The sequence below is a fragment of the Scomber scombrus genome, chromosome 20 (assembly GCF_963691925.1).
Source record: "Scomber scombrus chromosome 20, fScoSco1.1, whole genome shotgun sequence".
NCBI lineage: Eukaryota > Metazoa > Chordata > Actinopteri > Scombriformes > Scombridae > Scomber > Scomber scombrus.
Window position 1 is genome coordinate 20,294,835 of NC_084989.1, and position 15,449 is coordinate 20,310,283.

The 15,449-nt window shown below is 39.8% G+C and overlaps 1 protein-coding gene across 2 annotated transcripts; it reads right to left on the reverse strand.

Annotated features, from left to right (window-relative positions):
- Positions 1 to 1,222: 1,222 nt before the first annotated feature.
- cdh19 (cadherin 19, type 2) lies at positions 1,223 to 15,182 on the reverse strand. 2 transcript variants are annotated; one of them, XM_062441163.1, is made up of 12 exons: positions 14,894 to 15,182; positions 14,453 to 14,747; positions 12,673 to 12,792; positions 10,771 to 10,938; positions 9,512 to 9,699; positions 8,152 to 8,405; positions 6,723 to 6,859; positions 6,260 to 6,381; positions 5,795 to 5,912; positions 4,231 to 4,482; positions 3,433 to 3,472; positions 2,728 to 2,764 (listed from the first exon to the last, which is right to left on the reverse strand). In XM_062441163.1, exons 1-11 carry the CDS (start codon positions 15,134 to 15,136, stop codon positions 3,459 to 3,461), a joined length of 1,911 nt encoding a protein of 636 aa, XP_062297147.1. In that variant the 5' UTR covers positions 15,137 to 15,182; the 3' UTR covers positions 2,728 to 2,764; positions 3,433 to 3,458. The 2 variants fall into 2 exon arrangements, with proteins under 2 accessions (XP_062297146.1, XP_062297147.1); XM_062441162.1 differs by lacking the exon at positions 3,433 to 3,472 and having other exon boundaries at positions 1,223 to 2,764.
- Between the last annotated feature and the right edge of the window lie 267 nt (positions 15,183 to 15,449).

Consider the following 15,449-nt stretch of genomic DNA (forward strand, 5'->3'; position numbering starts at 1 on the left):
AGAGCCCCCCTCTCAAAGACCCTCTAGTGAGCATTGTGGGTTCTTTGTGATGAGTTTGGCACCCGGTTTGAAAAGAGGAGTCGAATCTATAACCTGTGTGAGCGAGAGAGCAGGGGACAGAGACAGTTGACGGAGTGAAATCCTTCACATTGCTGTAATGGGTATAATTACACAAAGAAAAGGGCTGTTAGGTTAAATTACCCGTGATATTCACCATGGGTAATGACAGAAATTCAGAAGGTTAAATGACACCAGGAGCTGAATGACTTTTGACATTAAGGTACTATTGAAAGGGAATTATAACAGAGCCTTCAGGGGCAAATCCAATGCCTACTACATGTTGGACTGTGGAGATTGGTTTGAAAGGACTTTAAAAGGACCTTTTTTTTGTGAACACCTGTGTCTTTAGAAGCCATTGTGAGACGGTGATTTAGTCTAAAAAGCACTGGTCGAATAGATTGTTTCCAACAGTGGAAGCTATTTGAAGATCACTTTGAGTTGCAGTGATGTCTGGAAATTGTCCTGGCTGAGTGCTGCACCTACTCATACAAGTAACCACCATGGGAAAGGAAGAAAGCTGAAAAGATTCAAGCAATTAGTTGTTTCCCTCATATTGTCTTTTATGTTGAGCTTTTTTTTTTTTCTGCCCCCAAATAGGTTTGTATATGAAATTCAAGTTATTTCTTCAGTGAGAACTATATTCTCTCTGATGCTAATGCTGACCTTCGCAGACAGCAAACTGCCCAATTAGTGGATGAGAATGTGAGGGGGCTGGACCTTATCACCATGCAATTACCTCAAGTCACCCCGCGAGCAGCCACCCACACAACTAACTGTGAGCATGTAGTGTTTGCCAATAATATTGTAAATGACCGTGAAAAGAAAAGAAGAGAGGCGGTGTGTATTATGCACTTTTTTTTTTCTTCTTTATCTCTTCTCCTCCCCACAGCACTCCAGCTGTTGTGTTTTCTCAAGAGTTTCATTTCCTTTTATACATTTCAAATTAAGTCTCAGATAAACTTTTTTTTACCCGTCTCTCAACGTTACTTTGCCGAAGTTAGGCTGCCAGTCACCCACGTGCTCTTTTCCGCCGCTTGATTGGCTCGCACGACTAGTTAGATGTGTTCTCTGGTGACTCGACAGAAAGCAGAGAGTCATATCATACGGCATAATGCATGTTAAACAGTTGATATTTAATACATATTTTTTCATTTCTGTGAGAATAAAGCTAATCAGGACACAAAAATATGTGGCCTTACACACATATATATATATCAGGAGTACATATAATATGAATTCATATAGTACAATTCAAATACACATAGAAACCATTATGAGCCAAAATGCTGATTAGGACTGACTTATATTCTGTCGCAAATAATATCATATATTAAAAATGTACAGGTCAGTAATACTGTAAGTATGATACAGCCAGTGTAATATTTTAACACTGTAATAATGGCAATAATAATACCACATAGCTTACTCTTACATTTTTCAGTTTATCAGCCAGAGTTATGTGAGTGCATTTTACTGTATTTTATGGTTGCCTTTTCCTGCTGTGCCTCTGTTGCTTTTAACCATCTGCCAAATTGACTTTCACTCGTAACTTCGGCAAAACCCAGGCGTGGACTAACCAGTTCACTCACTGGTGGTGACTAATTCCTAGTGTGAGTGGGTGGGCACGATAGAAACATGGTAGCCTACTGAGTGAGTAAGTAAAAACAGAGTTAGAGTTCATCCAGTGAAGAAAAAAGTGAGGTTTTCCATAATGTAACCTGTCTTGTGGCTAAGATTACATAATGGTCTATTGATACTGCTTTCACATGCAACCAGTCACTTCTACCCAAACAAATTAACCTATATAACCTGTATCAAAAGCAAATAATAAGGTTCTGCTACCTCTGTGATTCAAGGTAATGTCTTTTCCTGATGATAGTAAGATTAAATGTAATATCTTCCTCTTCTAAAACAGACGCATGATACAGGTTATGATGTTTGATTGTTGCAAAGTGGTAGTTTAAGGGAGAAAATGATAGTTATGACTTATGTATGAATGCTAGGAACTCTGTAGCTGAAATATGATAAATACAGCAAAGAAAATAGCTCTTTTATATTAAGTTATATAAGGGTTGATTTTTGTCTTTTAAGTGCAGGTCTTTTTTTGTTTTGTGTCTTTATGTCAGTATTGACAACTTTAAAAGAGAAGCCATAAAAAAAATGATAAGAAAAGCCCCTCAGAAGATGGTGTCCTCATCTTGTGCCCCAAACCACGGGGTAAGTCTGACCAAGGAAGATCTGGTGTTGCTAACTGGTGGATCAGGTTCAAGTTCAACGGTAGATGACTCCAATGAGCTCAGAGACCCTGTGGGAGACCCTGACCCCTCATACGCATAGGTCCTGAGGCAGTCAAATGGGGCCACGTAAGGATCCTCATCTGCTTCTGCCAACCTGTCCAGAATAAACTGTCTGAATGCCTCATCCTCTGGACCAATGACGTGGGACTCCTCTCTAAGGAAGGACATCCGTATGCTAGCTCTGATGTCTTCCCTCCGGAGCTTCCTCTCCCTCCTCCTCGGGTGGGTGCGCAGCGGGACGACGGGCTGGCAAAAATCCAGGTCCTCTCCTCCACATCTCCCTTCCCCATAATACAGCACCTTTTGCGACACCGTCTCAGGCAGCTCCAGCTCCTTCACCTCCACCTCCAGCCCCTCCTGCTGTTTCCGCCTGTGTCTTCTCACCATCAGCATTAGAATTGACAGCACTGCAGACATAACGCAGTAGGAGATCATTGCAGTTAAACACCAGGGCATGAGCTTAGTGGGAAAAAAGCATCTAGGGTGCCTGATGGAGCATGCACTCAGAATGTACAAGTGCACTGAAAATAATACCAGCCAGATTTGTTTTTCTGTAGCTTGCTGTGGATGAAAAAAAAAAAATCAAAAAGGAAGGCAAATTAGGCTTTAAATTATCTTTTTTAATTTCAGCTCACACATAAAGGGGGAATTCTTTTATTTGCTCCAAGTGGCAGAGGATGCTCAAATCGGATGCAACAGAGTGTTTCTGCTTGTCTATTTGCAGGTATTGCACTCATCCGACAGAACGTTAGCATAGCAGGTATTGCCATTAATCTTTCATGTGATGGGCACAGGGAGGACACAAAGCAGCCGAGGTCATAATAAAGCTCTTCACTATGCAAACCCATCAACGTCCCAGGATGGCATTGCTACTGATGTATTGCAACCAATACACTCATTACCTGACATCACTGCTCTGCAAGCTTTCAGCATTTTAAAAGTGTATGTGTTAAAGGCACGCTGGTGGGATTATTTTTTTTAAAGGAGGGGGGGATTCAAATGAAAGGGAAATTTTGTTAATGGAAAATCCTGTGGTTTGACACACGTTTATATACTTATATCCGTATATACTTGCCAAAAATGATGTGAGGAGGAATTGCTCTAGCTCAACAGATCTGCTGAAAAAGAGTCACTTTTTTTTACAACAAAATATCAGTGAGATTGTCATTTGATATTCTCTGTAATTACCAATATTTCTTATATGATTATACTGACTTTTTGAGAGTTTGATCCTTTGGATATATTGCCAAGTAACTATCAGTTAAATCATCATAGATCTTGCAATATTCAAATATTTATATATTTTTTTCGATCTGAAAATCTACATCAGTCCACATCATTTGTGAAATCCTTATGCACAGTTCTTGAGTTCACATCACTGTACTTGCATACACAACAATAATCCTTGTCTAGCCTGTCTTGTCAATATCACTGAGCTCTGAAGAAACTCTCGACAAAATATTGGCAGAATAAGACCTCTTTCTTTGTCTCTGTTTTCTACATTTGAATTATTCCAGACACCACAGAGGTCTAAGGGTTTGTATGATTGAAGTTGAGCTACTTAAAATTACATGAAAGTTGATCATCTTCTCTCCCCGTGAAAGAACATACTCTACTCTAACATTTAAGTCTACTCTAACTAGCCTGTAATCTCTCATTTAAATGAACTAATTTTCCAGCTTTAGTTACCATAAGTTTTCATTCTCTCATTTTTAAGACAGATGATTTTGATGGCTGATGGTAAGATCCCCAAGAGACCAAAATCCAAAGAAAAGTCAGTGTATTTCTTCATTATTATATCATCACGATCATCATCATGATATTCTGGACTAAGATAGGATGGAGGATACATTGGAAGACTTTGCTTTCCTACCTGTCAGTGTGACCAGGCAGACCAGTAGCCCTAACAAAGTTTGCAGGCTGACTCCCATAGACAGAGCGAGGGCTTCCACCCCCCCTGTGGGACAATGGCCTACGGGATGACAGCTGCAAACACTGATGGTCAAAGTGCTGGTGCTGGAGAGGGCTGGCGAGCCGCTGTCTGTCACCACCACAGGCAGGAGGTACTGGGTCCGATCCTTGCGGGTAAAAGTGCTCCTACGTGCCATGATGCCAGCTGTGTTGTCTAAAAAGGATGTCAAGAGAGAGAAAGCTGCACTTTTCAGTATTCTTAAAAAAAACATGAGAGTGTGAGTGCTGATATTTTTAGGGAGGGGGATTCCAAATAAGCTGAACAACTGGACTGATACGCCTAATGTGATTTAAAATAAAATCTGAGCTCTCTAAAAGGCTCAAATCAAATTTTCATTGTGTACAAAAGTACGTTCGGAAAACATTTTTCAGTGTTTGGTGCACCTGTAAGACTTCAATAAGTAACCAAACGGTAACTTTTTTGAATCAAATATGCCTCATACGTAATGGAAATGTGTTTTATTAAATGTGTTTCCTGCTTTATTCATTATTCTATTCCTGGTTGCTGACTGGACTGCTGTGCTTACGTGGCTAACCACCCCGAACACTGTACCTTATTTGACACATTCAGACGCCCCTCTGCTGCACACTGTTCGATTGTAACTGCTCCGTTTTTCATTATACAGTTTGAAACAAGTCGACTGCCCACTGGCTGCAAGGCAAATGCTCTTTCAATTTGCTTAACCCATCACCACAAGCTACTGGATGCCTTCATCCCAAAATGCTGCAAAATTCTCTCAGATACTCGTATTCATTAAAGTTCAAGTTCTCGGAATCATAAAAATATCCCTTCCTATTGTGTCTTTTTCATGCAGTCATACAGGTTGTGGTGTAGGCGCAGCTCACCATCATTATTCCAGCTACCAAGCGGGACTTTTAAGAAAGGTTTCGTGTATATTTTGCCCTACAGCTTAAAAGCCTCTGACAGAAAATGTCAGTAATTTGAGAGATGAAATTTCTTGGCACAAGATATATAATAATACAAATCTAGTTAATGCCAAGGGTCTCAATGCAACCATATAGAGTCATGATAGCACTTACAGGGGGAATTTACTGCCCACTTATTACAATAAGATAACAGAACTTCTATTCCAATGTCAAAAAAAAAGCCATCCGCACAGTTTTTCTCATCACCCGCTGTCTATCGAGCAGCTCTGAGATGAACCGTTCTCTCTGCTGTTTCACTTGAAGCTTCTCTAATCAATAGTCCTATATCAACATTGGATCAAATGACTCAGTCTGAAGTGAAAGGAGTTGCTCATAGTGACGAGCCCACGTAGAATTCAACATCAACTGACTCTGCAGTAATCCTTAGCTCTATGGACCACTTTGCAGCGATACTTATGAGGTATCTGAGTCCTTTTTCCCTCAGATAATTCCTATAAACACAAAAGATATCACAACACAAATAATCAATATTTAGAGCAGATGGAGTATTTGTGTCCTATTATCTAATCAAATGTAACCTTGATTATCTCTTATGGTGAAGTTCGGATTGATGCTTTTCTCAGGGACCATAGAGAAGTAGAAGTGGTGTCCCTCCGCAGGGTCGTCTGGATCCACGGCGCTGAGCAGCTGAATAAGCTGAGAGACACAAAGGCGCATTACTGAAGAATTATGAGCAGCACAAGCAGTCACATACTGACAACAGATTTCCTAGGAAGTGTACAGGCTTCTCAGAAATATGGCACTCAGAATCTCATTTGGAAGCTGACAATGATTGTTGTGCTGCACAATAGTCAAATGGTTTCTTCCGAGTCCTTTAATGTTTAAAAAGATACATGGAGAGAAAGATGAATAATAGAAAGGTGGTGATATAATACAATATGACACAATATGAGAATTTTTACTGTCCACATTCGTTGACACACTCTCATTGCAACACTGCTGTATTGTAAATCACAGACATCAGTGCATCATAATATACATACTTCTCCCGCCTGTGTCCCCTCACAGATATATGGCTGGTAATCTCTTGCAAGCCTTGGCACATTGTCGTTTATGTCCAGCACTTTGATGAACACCACCACAGAGGAGGATAAATGGTTCTGCGCTGCAGTAGTGAAGATAGACATTTGCTGGAGTCCACCAGGTGCATGTATCATAAATACTTTGTAAAAGATCTGTCAAAATAATACTTAAGACTGATAAATGTTTGTTCTTATTTGGATCTATAGAACAAAAAATAAATGGGAATTGACATTTCACAGCTTTTTCCAAAACAATAAAAACAGATTGAATATTTTAAAAAACAGTATAAATGCAAATCTATCTATGGAAATGTAAACATTGCATCACTTAATATTTGTCCTCAGTGCACTGCTGTGAATATTTTGGGCAGATTTCTCAACTGAGAATGCCACAAATTGGCCGTAAGAACAAGATGCTCCTTACTTGTTTCCTTGGCTTCAACAGTCACATTGTGCCAGTTTGCAGTCTCTCGGTCCAAAGCTTTAGCAACAGTTATGGTCCCATTGTTTGGATCTATTTTGAAAGCTTTTGTGGTATCACTCCTTTTGTCAATTGAATATCTGGAAGAAGAAATCACAGAGACACACACATTTATTGCAGGCAAGGTTGTTTTCTGGGCAAACAAAAACATTACGAAGCCGCAGGGAGATTAATTAGACAAATTGCTCAATTTTTAAATCTGTTGACAGATATCCAACAAAGAGAGCACACACACAAGCTGGTGTGACTCAGCGACAACAACACTGTGAAAACAAAGCATCTACCACACAAGGGAAAGACTCTGTTTTGGGGGTTTTTTTTCTTTTTTTTTTATCTGACCATGGACTTTTTTCTATTTTTCTAAAGTCAGAGAATATCATTTAAAAACAGTGACACAGAGAAACTTGTCGAAGCTGAGAAAGTTTTTTTTTAGTTGAATAATGGTCTTGTTTACATAGTTTTACAGGTGACAAAAGTCTTGTTTTCTGGCTTGTGATTTTTATTTCATGTGAATAATAAATTATAAAAAGCCTGCAAAGAATGAACAAAAAAAAAAAAACATACATTTTTCAAGCAAGCATAATTGTTTGCTTGCTGCAAATTCACACCACCATACCTTTAACACTTATTAATACAAGTCATTAAAACAACATGGTGAATTACGGTGACCAGAAATGAAAAAACACTGACTAATGAATCATTTCTGTAAGCCACTTTGTTGATAATAACATGGTAAAACAAACCCAATCTGCACAAAGCAAACTTAATCATATTTGCTAGAACTGTGAAAAACCCCACAAAATGTCAGTTTGATTTTATTAATCAATGAGACACTTTCACCAAAGGGACAGTAATAGACGCTCGGCTGGGGATGATATGCAGCACCTGCCACTCTTAAGCTCTGCTGAGATGGACTACAGGCACCACTAGTGCTGCTGTCTCCTCTGCAACGTGCCCCACTTGCAAATGACATCAAATCTCAATTCCATATGCCACCTCGTACGGTGCTTTATTACATTCCCGCGTCCTAGCCACGTCGCTTTGTGATAATACCACGGCAATAGATAGAAAAGCCTGTGAGGTATAAAAAAAAATAAAAAAATCGTCATGATTTATTCAGCAGGGCTCATTTCCTACTAAAGTAATATGAGATAAATATGACCATGTACAGGGTATCCAGAGATCAAGGGTAAAAATGGATGCACCGAGCCAGTAACACTATTTGAAATGGAATGATTTTTCACCCTGTGGAGGCAGCTGTCTAGGGATGTTCCTCCCCCACCAGCCTGGGTATCTACCTCGTCATTATCATACTGGCAGCTGGGTGGCAGATGCCATTCTTCCTGGTGACTGTTTGGAAAGTCCACATTACCTGATGGGATTGTTGACTGTGTCAGTGTCTCTGGCACTAACACTGCCAACCACAGTTCCAACAGCTGCATTTTCAGGAACTTTCCATTCGTAGACCGACGTGACAAAAACAGGCGGCTCGTCCACGTCGTCCACCACAATCTTCAGCGTGGTCCTGTCCATGAACTCATGCAGAGGCAGAAAACTAGTGTCCACGGGATCATTGACCGCCTCTGCAGCCATCACATAACGTCGCTTATTTTCGTAGTCCAAAGGCTGTGGAGGGGAAGAAGAGAAAAACATCATTCATTTTGATGCCATGGCCGTTAAAGCGGAAAACAACTTGTTCATCATCATTAAGCAACCATTAAGAGTAACAGTTTTTCAAATATGCTTTGCCAACTCAAGACAGATGATTACTCCGCTGAGAGCTGGACACGACTCACACTGTATGTTTAAATTGTTTCGTCAGTGTCAATAAGCTACCAGCTGTGAGTGTGAACTTAAATAATGCTTTGTTTTCGATTTACATTATGATGCCAGTAATAAGAAAACAGCATGAAAAACAGCTGCGTTCTCAAAATGATTCAGAGTCAATAAACTGAAGGGTTGTTTATTATTTTATTATCATGTAATCTAAATTGAAAACTCCTAAAGAAGATGCATAATGTATCTGAGGAAAAATAAAGTATGAAACAGAAAAACAAGATAATAAGTTAAAGTTAAAGGAAAACTGTGGTATTTTTTCAACCTTTTTATTTCTATCATTTTGGGTTTAAGTTCCAAAAGGGAACAACATTTTTTGAATTGGTCCAGTAGTGAGCAAAAGTGCTTCAGCCAGTAGCTGCAAAATGGGCTGCAATGTAAATCTTTGGGGACAATAGCACCTGTTAAAGTGCGTCCACTATAAATGCTTGTTTTTGGCACTAACAGGCTCAGATTGTTGTGTGTCAGACAATGAAAGTTAACAGAAACTAGCTGCTCATTTTGCATATACAAAATGAGCAATACATATATTAAACATATACTGTACTGTGTTGTTTTTATATGTTTATGAAATTGTTGTTAAACTGTTGTCTTGCAGTACAATATCTGCTAATGCTACTACTACATCATTAAACACTGGCAGCAAATGTGGCGTGATTCCTTCAAAAAGTAACAATTACATTTTCCAACGTGACATAATTGGAATAATAATTGATTCATATATAAAAGTAATTTCTAGGAAACAGTGAAAGTATTTTTCTTTTCTAACTTTGTCAATAAAGGAAAACTACAAACTCAGAATTGTATTTTGCACTGAGATTTGATCTTTGTGCATTTTAAATTTAGTTTTGACTCTAATGTAATGTATAATATGTATAATGCACTGCAGAAATCACCTTTGCCAGTAGAACCACTCCCTCTTGCGTTTTTGGATCTGTTTGGATGGTAAAAGTGGAGCTTTCCTCCAGATCCTCCAGACTGTAGACCATCCTAGCATTGATGCCAATGTCGGCATCATCTGCCATAATCCTGCCTACTGTGGTGCCCACGTCTGCATCTTCAGGGACGGCAAAGGTGTACATGTCTAAAAAAAACAACAAAACGAACATTTTACCCAAGAGGTTGAATTAGATATCTATAGGAGCGATACCAAATGTGTCCTTTTTTCGCAACAAGTAATGATAACTCATGCTTGGAGAAAAACAACAAATAATAAAGAAAAAGTTTTCCTCACTAAAACATCGCACACAGAAGTTGACAGTAAGTTGTTAATAGCTAGTCAAGAGAGGGTGCTAGTGTGTAAAGTGATAAGAAAGGAGAACATTGTGGTGGAAGGTCAATTTGTGTGAGTCACAGATAAGTTGTGGCAACTCCACATAATCCCAGCCTAACTCTAATAAGAAGATGAGAAAATGTGATTGTGTCTTTGAGTGACTCTATTTGGATGGCTGCCACAACTGGGAGGAACTCAACAGGCAACCCAGCTGCGCCTTAAAAAAAAACAAAAAAAAAACCTTGCTGATAATAATTTGTAATTATGTGACAAATTCAGAGGGCATAGTTCAAAGTGAAGTGTGGTCATACAATATTTATAAGGTATTTTCATTGAACATAGAATCCAAGGGATACAGTAGCACTAGCAATGAATGCGAATGTGAACATTAATAGTTAAAACTATCATCCTTGCTTTCTCATTTCTACAGAATTGATTTCTTCCCAGGGCATTCATTTAGTGAGGTTTATCGCAGAGAAGGCTAGGTTTGTTTCCAAAGGTCATGACAAATGTCCTCTCATGTGTGAATGATTAAATTCATCCAGTGGGCGACGCATGTACGCGTGCACACTCAAATGAACCAAACATCCCCATCTCTTTCCCTGTCTCTTTCCCCCCCTTTCCCTCCTTTCTTCTCTCATTCTTCGACTGCCTCCTTTTAATTTTGGCTGCCGGCTGAATAACAAGATGCGTACAGTCGAATGCAACGCTGGCAGCACAAACCACCCACCCGAACCGGGAGAAGTATGATCAAATAAATACCTCTTAGGTATAATATCAAACATGTCCTCGCAGCCTGCAATGCTTTGTACTCTTTCATTGATTTCATTGAGCATGTATGACTTAGTGTTTGCATCATTGTGAGTCGTGTAAGCGACTCACGGTGCTGAAACGTGGGTCCATTGTCATTGACATCAATCAGGGTGACGGTGACTGTGGTGGAGGCGGAGTAACCGCCGCTGAGGCCTAGCATATCCTTCACCTGCACCACCACCAGGTATTTCTCTCTGGCTTCACGGTCCATGTTTCGCCAAGATGTTACAATAATACCTGCGGGTGGAGGAGAGAGACAAAGAGGAGAGTTGGATGCATTAAAGCAGCGTCTGCGAATGGTTTCCTTCGCTTTTTAAAACTAGACTAGTTGCCTCAAATAGTCTACAAGAGAGCAGTGCAGTAAAAACGACACCACAATAAACTCAGATTCTGCTGATTTAATCAGTACACAAAGAAATATCAAGAGGGCTTTCAGATGACTTAACGCTTCCTCTGTTAGGCCAGAGTGGAGGCAATAGTAAACAGATGAACAATTCGAATCAAGAGAATTGAATAGACATGCAAATTCATGTGCTATTTTTTGCTCGAGAAGTGATTATTTCAATCGCTGATTCATCTAATCTTGTGTTTCGATGACATCAGCTTCTCAGCAGCCAAGGGGAGACCACAGTATCTAGAAAGCGAGCTATCACTGTTGTTATGTTTGAGCACATTCGATTTGTGCTGCGCATACAGTATCTAGTTATTGTGGCTACTAAATTAGCGAGCTGAGCAGGTAACAATGCTAAAAACAAGCAATGTTTTTTAAAGCTGGTCTTATGTTTTATATATATATATATTATTGTCAACAAACTCCATTAAAAGATCAAAACCAACACGCTATCAATCTGTCTCTCAGTACTTTCCTGTCTCTGGCACTTTGCCTCAAGCCCCTTCATATACAAAAGAAAAATCTTTTTAAAATGCTTCACAGATATATTGTTTCATTATTTATTTATTTATTTATTTAAAAGTAACAGCTGGGGACTGAAGTTTTCAGCAGACGATACTCACATAGGACTAAAAAATGCATTTGTTGTGGAGTATTTCCTTTGACTACAGCATCCGTGTTAATTGTAATGAAAAACATGTCACCCGGTGCAATAATGTGGCTCATTGATATGGTGTTCATAGATTTTAGACAACAATGGAGGTCTATGCAATAGAGGATTTATCTATTCAGACAATACTTTATAGTCAGATCACGTTATTCAGTGTTGGTTTTAGTCTTTTCATAGAATATGTTGACAACAAGAAAAATATAGTAAACTGTTGGCTGTATCCTTTCAGGTTAACTAAAGCCATGGGCAAAACTATAATATGAAGTGGTCTGGAGTCATCAGCTGCCAACTCCTCCATGGGGGCAGCCTAAAAAGTCAGAGTAGCCCTATTAGATATTGCATTAACTTGAATTTAAACATTTTTCCAACGTCAATAATGCCCTCCCCCAACTTCGCTCAGTTAAGGTCAGGAATGTGTGTGGGATGTGCTAGAACTGACCTCTGCATACCAAGGAATGTGTGTAAATTTACATGCACTGGAGTCAGTTTTACCAATTTTCTATCAAGGAGCATAGACAGCGACATTTCTCACCACTGGTCTGAAAAAGTAGCTTTATTTGTCAGTACTTGTTTTGAATGATAAAGTTGTCAGGGGAATTTAAACAACCTCTGAAGTTAAAACATTTTTTTGAGTTGTCAAAAGTGACTGAGACCAAAAGAAAAATGCCCCTAAAATAAAATAAGCTCCTGTCTCAACAACAGGAAATTGGAAAGATTTTGTCTTTCTGTCTTATTTGTAGCCCACCTGTAGAAAATGTAAACATTATTTCTGCACAATTGAATCTCTAGTGTGTCTTCATGATGGCAAAAAAAAAAAAACCCATAGTGGTTGCTATGACATTTCTCTCCACAGATGACGAGTAACAGATAGGATGAAGTGAAAGCCTCTGTGGCTATCAGTGGCTCGTACCGGTCTTTGGCTCCACAGAGAAGTAAGGCTCCCCATGCAGGATGGAGTAGATGAGCTTGGCGTTGTTTCCAAACATGGGATCATCAGCATCTGTGGCTGTCACCTGGGCCACTGTGGTCCCTGTGGGTGGGAGCGGATCACACAGTGAGAGTTAGCTCAGGCAGCAGTTCCAGTCGACGGGGAAATAAAGTGATTATGCCATAGTCCCGCAGGGTCTGTCTGTCTGGCTCAGGGGGGGAGCGGTGGAAATGGAAAAGGAGAGGGGGTGATGTTGAGGTAGAGTTAGAGGAGGGATGTTGACAAAGGGATGAGGGTTGGGGAGGTGTGGGCGGGAGAGTGGAGGGTTGTGTGTGTGTATGTGTGTGTGGGGGGGGGGGGGCAGCATTGGCCTTTCACAACTCAGTAAGGCTGTGCAGGTGTGCGTGACAACCTCTCCAGCCCTATAGCGACATCCTTCTCACTATCCACCTGCCCCTCGTTTTATTCCCTTCGCACTCTGATTCGGTTTCACCTCGCTATCTTTCACACTTACCCTTTTTCTTCGCTGACCATATCTTTCTCCTCACCTCGCTTTCTATCTTTCTCTCCCTCAGTCCTTTTGTCTATCTTGCTCTTTCTTTCTTTTTTCTTCCAGGAAACGCCTTTCCTATTCACAGGCAGGGATTTACCGGAGCATTTCTTATTCTCAGTGATCTGCACTCCAACTTTCCCCTCTCACTTTCTCTTTCAGAGAGTCAAATGCATTATGATTTATTACAGGAGCAATATTATACAGCAAAAGCAGATTACATATAAATTGAAATGGTAATGTTTGTAATATGAAAGGGCATTGGTTGTAATAACATTATTTAAGAAATTTATCCATAAAGGCAACCAAGCTGTGATAGAGAATCCAATACTCTTAACTTCCTGAATGGCGACAGATGACAGACATTCATATAACCTTTTGCTCGCTATCTTCATTCAATATTTAAGCAAAGAAATTTTATTTGTAAAGTATATCTTCGGAAAAAATAAATAACTTTTTGTTTGTGCTCAAAAAATATCATGATTTGCAATACTAAGAGTATACAGCTAGCTTATTTATGCTAGTGGCTCTCTGAGGCTGTATCTAGCCTTGACAATATCAATGTGAACAATTTGTGCTGATGCTATATACAGGTAATATTTACTGTGTTAACCATCTTAGTTTATCATGCTAACCTACTAACATTTGCCAATTAGTACTACATATTTAGTCATAAAACACTGGACGAAAGTACTGGACAAATTTCAACTTTGACCAGATGCTAGTGCAAGAGGAAAAATCAGAGGTTCACTGAAGTAATTTAGGATTCATCTACTGGGGATCATGATTTCCTGTATAAAATTTGATGGTAATTCATCCAGTAGGTGTTTGGACCAGAGTGGCGGACCAACCAACACCATTATCTGCTGCTAGCATGGCTAAAACAAAAACAATTGTATTGGTCATCCATAGTTCCAATTAAATCTCAAGATCTGTGGTAGACTTTGGGAAAAAGGTTGCTGTTCAATCTTTCATTTTCCCCATGTTATAAAGACCACAAATTAAATTCCATTGTATTGTATTAGGGTGTAGGCTGGAATCTCCAAATCCAAAAGAGAAATCTCAAAACCTGAGAAGATAAAACCAAACTACTTTCCGGGCTAAATAAGTAATTTCACTCAACCAAGCCTTTAAATTTTTCATTTTTGTGTGCCTGTATTCTCACCTCTTATTGCTAACCTTGCACTCGGCCTTTATCTTTCTCAAACATACCTGTTGGACACATCTCTGGGATGCTAGACACATACGGCTCATTCTGAAACTGAGGGACATTGTCATTGATGTCCTGGACCTTGATGATAAACTCCGATTGGGGCTCTTCTGGTTCGTTGGACCTCCTGTTGATAGCCTGGGCTTGAAGGACGTAGAAGGCCTTTTCCTCACGGTCAAGTTTCTTCAATGTCCGGATCTCACCAGAGTACTCATCTATCTCAAACACATCTCCGGCACCCTCTCCTGATAATATGTACTTGATGGTAAACTCGCCTCGGTCAGAATCAGATTTGAGCTGCAAAAAGAGGAGGTAAAGCAAATGAAACCTTGGGAACGTTTTTTAAAACCAATTTTTTTCTTCACGGGGAAACTACAAAACATGCATTTTCAAAGGGAAGTGCTGTATCAAGGACATGGAGGACATTCAGTCTAAAGCGGTACCTTGCCAATAACACGAGGAGTGGGATCTTCCTCTGGGACAAACAGCTGTTTCCAGATCCAGCCTCTCTTCAGGCGACGGTGCAGATGAGTGGACCCCTGGGCCAATTGTTGAGCTTCCAGACCCTGAGTACCTCTCATATCGCTCAGCACCCCGCCAGGAATCATAGAAAAGACCGTCACCATGGCCAAAACACTCGGCGTGGTCATTTTTACTGTCCATCCTTGCATTTCCTCTCCACTCATGGTCAGTGGACAGAGGACGGAGGTGGCACTGGTCCAGTGCTATCAATTCTTCATTCAACAGTACAGTAATTCATGATCCCGGCAGTGCTGTATCCCATCTTGTTATTACGTGGTTTGTATGCATGCTCATATCTCTGAAATAAAAGTTAACAATTTAATTAATGGCTGAGTGAGAAATTTCCATCAGTGCACAGAGACTGCAAAATGAGGAAATTGAAAGCTGTATTAATGTAGAATGGGGAGAAAAAAATTAGCTGTTTAATTACACAAAGCTATAAATACAAGTGTGCTTAGTATTCTCTATGTTTTCTAA

Coding starts and splice junctions, on each gene's coding strand:
- cdh19 (XM_062441162.1), bottom strand. CDS start 15,136: ATGAGTGGAGAGGAAATGCAAGGATGGACAGTAAAAATGACCACGCCG. Junction 6,860..8,151: donor ACAGTCAACAATCCCATCAG/GTAATGTGGACT, acceptor TTCTTCTTCCAG/ATATTCAATTGACAAAAGGA. Junction 2,765..4,230: donor CTGCCTGGTCACACTGACAG/GTAGGAAAGCAA, acceptor TTATGTCTGCAG/TGCTGTCAATTCTAATGCTG.